This window comes from Eimeria mitis, genomic scaffold (genome assembly GCF_000499745.2).
Source record: "Eimeria mitis Houghton genomic scaffold, Emh_scaff2888, whole genome shotgun sequence".
Lineage (NCBI taxonomy): Eukaryota > Apicomplexa > Conoidasida > Eucoccidiorida > Eimeriidae > Eimeria > Eimeria mitis.
Genome location: NW_024015187.1, coordinates 1 through 6921, shown reverse-complemented (window position 1 = coordinate 6921; position 6921 = coordinate 1). Strand labels below are relative to the sequence as shown.

Below are 6921 nucleotides of genomic sequence, written 5' to 3'. Positions count from 1 at the left end.
GAAGAGGGCAGGAGAAAAAGCACGCGGGAAAGACTGGAAATACTTATTCAGATACAAAACCAGCCATAGACAAAATAAAAGAGAAGCCTGCTGTGCTTTGCAATAGTACCCCCTCCACATCAGAAAGGGATGGTGTGGCGTGTAGTGTCGATGAAACATAAAGGAATACATGAGCTCAAGCAAAATGCAACGAAACAAAGTCCACCAAACACGACAACTGCCAAAGAAACGGTGCAACTGCCTCACGAAATGGTATTTGGGTAGTCGAAGCCTGCGGGGTAAAAAGGCAGAAGGTCATTGTTGCTGCTGCTGTTCCCTGCAGCATTAACAATAAGGGTCCCTAACCCTCCCCGCATGGCCTGAGACCTCTCCATCAACAGTTGCAACGAATCAGTCGTTTCCGTTGCACCCCAGCTGTTGTTTATCACTTCCACACCATGCAGCATCGCGTACGCCACACCCCGCACTGCGTCCCCTATTGAACCCTGTAGCGCATACCATAAACACCAAACCCTAAACCCCAAAACCCTGTGTCACGGACGACAATTCCTAAAGGTTGTGTTGCAAAACCTTCCATGCAAAAAAGTACATGGGGATGGATCCCCGACGAAGATATAGAAATGCTGCAGATAATGCCAGGAAAGAAGTGCAGCAGAAGCAGCAGCAGCAGCAGCAGAAGCAGCAGCAGTGGTTTGCCAGTTTGACTGAAGGTGCTGACCGTCCCGCTGGAGCCAAATTGTTGTATTTTCATGATGGAGACGAGCGGCGAACAGCCGACGATGTCTTTGTTGTTGGCTACGCCCCCTACTGTGCCTGTGTACAGCACATACGTACACCTGCTGTGCCACCGATGGAATGCACTCCCACACACTTGAATAACCACGCTCATGCGCACTTGTAACAATTCAGAGCATTCATATGCATCTCTACTCATGTACGTGCATATACGGATCGGTCGAGTAGAACCCTAAAGCCTAAACCCTAAAACCTAAAACGTGTGCGTCTATCAAAATGTGCAGAAGCGACGCCAAATCCTAAACCCCGCGAAAAGCTTCTCTGGCCGGGGACCTTGAAATGACCCCTAAAAAACTACACGGAAACCCTTAAACTATAAACAGGCAGCACAGTAAAGCCCTATGGCCGGCGCTGAAGATCTAGGCTGGATACTGAAACTCTGAACCGCAGTAGATCTGTTCCTGTAAATTCAGCCTTCTGCGTGACTGCAGCACTTTTCAATACGATTGGCAAACAGACTATATGAACGCAATGTACTTGTTACACTGCCGGATCTCCGATATTTTGTATGACTTTGTCGTATATACGTCACTACGTGTATGGGAGTTATACTGCTACACTGCAGATGTACAGATGTAAAAAAACGTGGTTGTCTATAGAGAGCTAAGCATGCGCTTTAAAATAAGGGGACATGCTAACCTGTGGTGTATGGACTACTGAACCACTGCTCTACAGCTGCCTTGTCAGTATAGCACTAATGACGAGGTGAATCTACAGCTAAGGCTCCTCTTGTTGACCTAATGTGCCAATCCATCTGTGATGGAGAGGTGTGGCCGCTGACCTGCCACGTGGGTGCCGTGTCCGTTTGTATCGACGACATGGTTCGAATCATCTGCAAAATTCCAGCCGTCCGTGTCGTCTATGAATCCGTTATCTGAAATCAAGAAACGTAAAATTAACAAACCAAACGTGAAAAGTCCTTGTGAAGAAAACAAACTGGTGGCGCCCCCTTCATCAACAACTATAAAATTATATTTTCAAGATGCGAACAAACATAGCCGGTGTGGTCATGAAGGCACAGGCAACAACGGGAGCAGTACTCAGGCCATTGGAGGGAAAGGTGAGAATACTTATACTGATGCTAGTACAGAGAAGTTCCCGTTAAGCAATGGCCGTTGTAATAAATAACAATGTTAAGGAGAGAGCAGTCAAAGGCAATGAACGGAAGTGAAAGGCAACAACACTGAATAGGACTATCCTTTGCACTCGCGAGCACATCCAGGTGGTAATAGAAACCGACACCAAAACGAAGGTAAATACAACTCACGAGAAGTACTAAAAAGCAACAACAACTAAAACCATAGCATGCAACACTAGATAGACCCAAGTGAGCGCCTACTGTCCTCATCGCCTCCGTCGGCTGACTCGGCAGCATTGTGCCAAATATTTTCGTCTAAGTCAGGATGGCTAGCCACGCCTGAGTCAATTACCGCCACCTGAACAATGTGCATTAGCAAATAAGCAACACATAAACATGCAAAATGCCGCATAAGCTTGCAGACAAATATACGCAGCAGTGAGGCTGTGACGATACACCGCCAAGCCCAACGGGAACAGGCAAAGCCATCCAAGTAAACACGCCAACGGGAAAAAACTACAGATTCAGGAGACAAGCAAAACCTGTGTGTGTACTGCATATACAGATTTGAGATGGACAGTCACCAAACCACAAACAATCGAACAACACCAGGAAAGCAAGCAGGGGCACGTAAAGCGCAACAGATAATGCGAGACAAACAGTCGCGGGTACGCTTATTCTCTACATTCGAAGTGCAAGGCCAGAGGTTTTTTCAGGGCAACCAATGGGGCTGGGCGAATGGCAAACGACATAGCCTACGCTCACCACAACTTCCTTGTGGCCTTTTTCTCCATGCAGCCAGGCGTGCACACAGCGCGCGCTGTACATTCCCCAGAGACGCTTTTCTAAATCAGGGTCTTGAGGGAGGTTAGCAGCCACCGGGGAATCAGCGTCGCCATCCTCTGCATTGCACACAACACATACACGAGGGACCATTCGAAAGAAATTGAAAATTACAGATTGACAGCGACAGAGCAGAAAGCAAAACGGGCAGATGACTCAGGGAAGGGCGGTAAGCGCCATAGCCCATATTACAAAAGGTGGTACCCGCGAGTAACAAACGTATAAAATTGAGTGCAAAAGGAAATAACAAAACTAAACAGCAAGAAGTTGAAGATGATAACACAAGAGAAAGGAATGGGTAAAAGTGAATAAAGAATCACAGCAGATAACAGTAACGCAGGAGACACATAGCAACACAGCAGTGAAAGGCACCACAACACATGAACACGATCGAAACGAATTGAAACCAAACGACAAATGAGCCGCCATCACAAATAGCCATTAGCACTATCATGCCGAGCACCACAAGAGTTCGGCCTACAGCCTCTGAAATCCGCTGAGGATGAATGGTCCACTTAACCTGTCTGAATATCTAAAATCTAGTAAGTATTATAGATTATATCTATAAACCTAGTACGTATTATAGATTAGATCTGCAAATTAAATAGTAGACTGAGCAGGATGACACCTCTCCTCGTCTTCCCCTTCAGCTGAGCACTTTCCTTATCCTCCAGCTATATCCTCTGCACGCTGAGGTCTAGGACTTCAAGTCTACTGAACGCTGAACTGCAAAGCCTAAATGCTACACGGGATCTATGTATCAAACCCTACATACCTGACAGGAGGCGCGTTTTGGCAGTTGCCTCTGCTGAGCACTGCTCTTGCAAGGCTTCCTTGGCCTGAACAAAGGCCCATTTTTCCGTCAACCTCTTGGGCGGGTCGGGAAGCCCTTCTCCCACAGGCGCCATTTGGAGCGAAGCCTGCATACATCGGGAGATGAAGAAATCTACAGCATGCGCCCTCAGTTTTACACCATGAAAACTAATCTGTAAAGCCTAAACCCTAAACTATCGACATAACACCGAAGCAAGGAGCATGTGCAGAGGAGAAACGCAGCCCACGCCACGCCCACAGCACTCCCCATACTAGGTCTTCCCCAGAGCAATGAAACATAAGCCCCACACGGTGGTTTCCACACCCTGACCTCTAGCGTGGCCCCACCGGCTTTGCAACTTCAAAAAAGAGAATATTCCTCCCCTCGAGGGACAACAACTTGGACAGCACCTTCTCCACTTCGCCCTTGTCGGACAAATCTGAACAAAGCAAAGCCCTCGAAGCCACTCGCCGATGTTAATGCCCACCCGAGCCCCCAGCCCTAAGCCCTATGCCATGACTGTAGCGCTGCTGCCTAGAACTGACACTCTCCCCCATAAGATATGTCGGTGCATGCACGCAGAACCCAAAAGGCCTTTCTGAGTGCCCTTGTGAATCGCTAAGCCCTACTCTCGAACTGCTACGCACTAACGCCTAAGGCCTTAAACCCTGAGGAGATCGTCAGATTACCTGCAGATGGTGGGAACTGCAAAATGATGACGTCAACTGCCTCAAGAATTTCGCAGGAGAAACCTTCTCTGTCCTCCAGCACCGAAAGAACCTCGTCGCATGACTGCGCTATCCGCGCCGCCCCCGCAGATGTCTGCATGAAGCTGGCCGCTGTCCCGTCTGCATCTGTCCCCTCGCTGCTGCCGTCAAGAGGGCTCGTAAAGCCAACAACTAAGTCCACTAAACATCCATCCAGCCCGCGCGTTCATGCATGAGCAAACAACAAAGACACACCCAAAGAGGCGCACAGAATACGCTTTCAGCACCCCGACGCCCTTTCGCCAATCTACGCAGTGCGCACTTCAGCTTAGTCCCCTGTCCCCATAGTCTCTATCTGCCTCCCTTCCAAGGAATGTAAGTTTTGTTGTATTCCTTCGTGCTCCATCCATTTGCTCGCAGTGTGTGCTCTTCCTACATCTACTGGCCTTGCTGCATTCCTTCGTCCTCCATCAATTTTCTCGCCTCATCAAACTGTTTCTGCCCAGCTGCTCTGTGTTGACTACATCGTCACTACGAAATGTCTAGAGCTCCCGTCCCCGTCGTGCCTAGTTCCGCAACAAATGCTACATGTCTAGGGTTTCTAGGCGGCTAAGAGCCACTGCTCACATCTTGACAAGCAGCCGGTTGGCTGTTCTGTTTTCTGTACACTTACAGGGGCGATTTGGGAGTTTCCGTCGCACTCTGCGCATTTCCTTGAGCATAGATCTGATGTAATCTGCTGCTTTTTCTTCTGCCGCTGCAGTGGTTGTTGAATCTGTGTCGCCGCCTTCTTCCCCTTGCAAGAACGAGTACGGTCCCGAGAAGCTTCGATAGTAGGAGCTACTGTAAGCGGGAACGGAAGCTTTAAACTTGGCGTTGACCGTCTTCATTACAACAGTGACGGGGTCCTCCGTTGTATTGCTCAGAAGCAGCCGTCGCTGCATGAATTTTCCTTGCTCACTTTGGTATGCAACATGTATAGTACCCGTACATGCAGTGTCCACGTAGGAAGCGTCAATACGGACACCCGCCACCTTATACACACACTCCGTTTTACGACTGACAGTCTCTTCTTCTTTTACCGCAGCCTCTCCCGAAGCCGAACGACCTGTACGAGCAGTCACTGGACTCCAAGGAGTATAAAGAGAGTCGTCCGACTCCCCGCTTAGCTCTGAAGGGCTGGCGAAACGCGAGCGACGCTTTGAACGCGCGACGCCCCTCCCACCTGTTAAACACAACGAACGCTAAGCCCTAAATTCGACGTCCTGCAGTTTGTAATAACTCCACCCTCTCCCCAGACGTAGCAACACCTCAGGTAGTTCCTACTGTCCCGAATACAGCACGTTAAACCTCAACCCCAAAACCCTAAACCCCAGACTCTACCCAGTTAGTCTACAGAATTAGTCTCAGTGGTTTGCACGATAAGGTACAAACTAGGGAGTCCCTTATCACCTCTTCGAGGCTCACTAGTGTGGTAATCATAGGAGTCAAAGCCACTCCGCCCGGCGTGCGAAAGAACGTCCTGCTCAGTTGTGCTGCTGCTGCTGCTCCCGTTTCTGTTACTATTACTGCTGTTGTCAGCAGTGCTGCTATGATTGCTACTATCTTTGGCGGATCCCCGTCCAATCGACCCAGACTCCGATTCCGAAATCGACCCATCAACGGTGGTGGCGTCGGGAGCGTGCGACGCGGCGTTGGACTCCTCGTTCGCCTGATCGCTGCCTTTTGAAGAAGCAGAAGAGGATTCTCCGTCCGGAAGATCGCTTGTTCTGCTTTCTGCAACTCTCTTTTCAAACTGTCTACGGTACTTGCCGCTGCTGCTTTTCTGGTTGGTGTCTTCTTGCTCTTCCTCTGCTGCTTGGCCTGAAGCGGCCGCGCTATTCGATGAAGTGGCACTGTTGTCGTATCCTTCTGCTGGTGCTTCGGTTTGTGGTGCTGCAACATCCTCTGCCTGCTCAGACTGGTGCCCTGCAGCCTGATCGAGGACTGGGATACTAACGAAGTCCCCAGGCACGCCCTCGTGCTTCAGGTCCTCCGCTTCCGTTGGTTCGTCCCCTGGATTCAACGGATTCCATGTCCACATAGTGGGTCGGCCGCGTGTGGTTGCCGGCGCTTCTGTGTTCTCATCCAGCATCGACCCCTGCCCGCTGTTCGTTTCCTCCACAGCATCGAATCGATGCACGCCGACATCCTGTGTCCTATCCCTAGATACAGGAGGTTTCTCACCTTCCGAATCAACAGAGGAAACGCCAGATGAAAGAGTAGCGGACGTAGCAGAGGTAGCGGACCCAGAAGCAACGACAAAAGCAGCATCGGCGGGCGTAGCAGTTTCTGAAACGACGGGTGACCCGGAGTTCGAATGTAGCTCCCTATGCTGCCCTTGAACAGCTGATTTAGGGGTTGCATCATCACCTTGGGAGACAGCCAGAATTTGGGTTTTCTCTCCCAAAGACCCGTCGCTGAAGCGTTGCTCCGGCGCCGGCTTCCGGGTCATAAGAGGATCGGAGCCGAAGGGCTCAGCGTTCCTATCATCCGCAAGAGATGAGAAGACAGCTCTGTCCATCAGAGCGTCTTGGGGGGTATCGGGAGCCCCATTTCGAGAAAAGCCCGAAATTGACTGTGCACACTGGCCTGTAAGAAAGGGGAGAGCAGCGCCTATGAAACAGAAAGCCGCCCGTGGCTGT

General features: G+C 50.2%; 1 protein-coding gene across 1 annotated transcript; it reads right to left on the bottom strand.

The window, feature by feature from the left end:
- Nucleotides 1-242: 242 nt before the first annotated feature.
- Nucleotides 243-6800, bottom strand: EMH_0059960 (subtilisin-like protease TgSUB2, putative; the record flags this gene model as incomplete). The annotated part of the gene is made up of 10 exons (XM_038022509.1): nucleotides 243-485; nucleotides 719-813; nucleotides 1577-1669; nucleotides 2135-2231; nucleotides 2639-2775; nucleotides 3492-3636; nucleotides 3878-3969; nucleotides 4220-4438; nucleotides 4911-5462; nucleotides 5705-6800. 10 exons carry the CDS (start codon nucleotides 6798-6800, stop codon nucleotides 243-245), a joined length of 2769 nt encoding a protein of 922 aa, XP_037878363.1.
- Nucleotides 6801-6921: the final 121 nt, after the last annotated feature.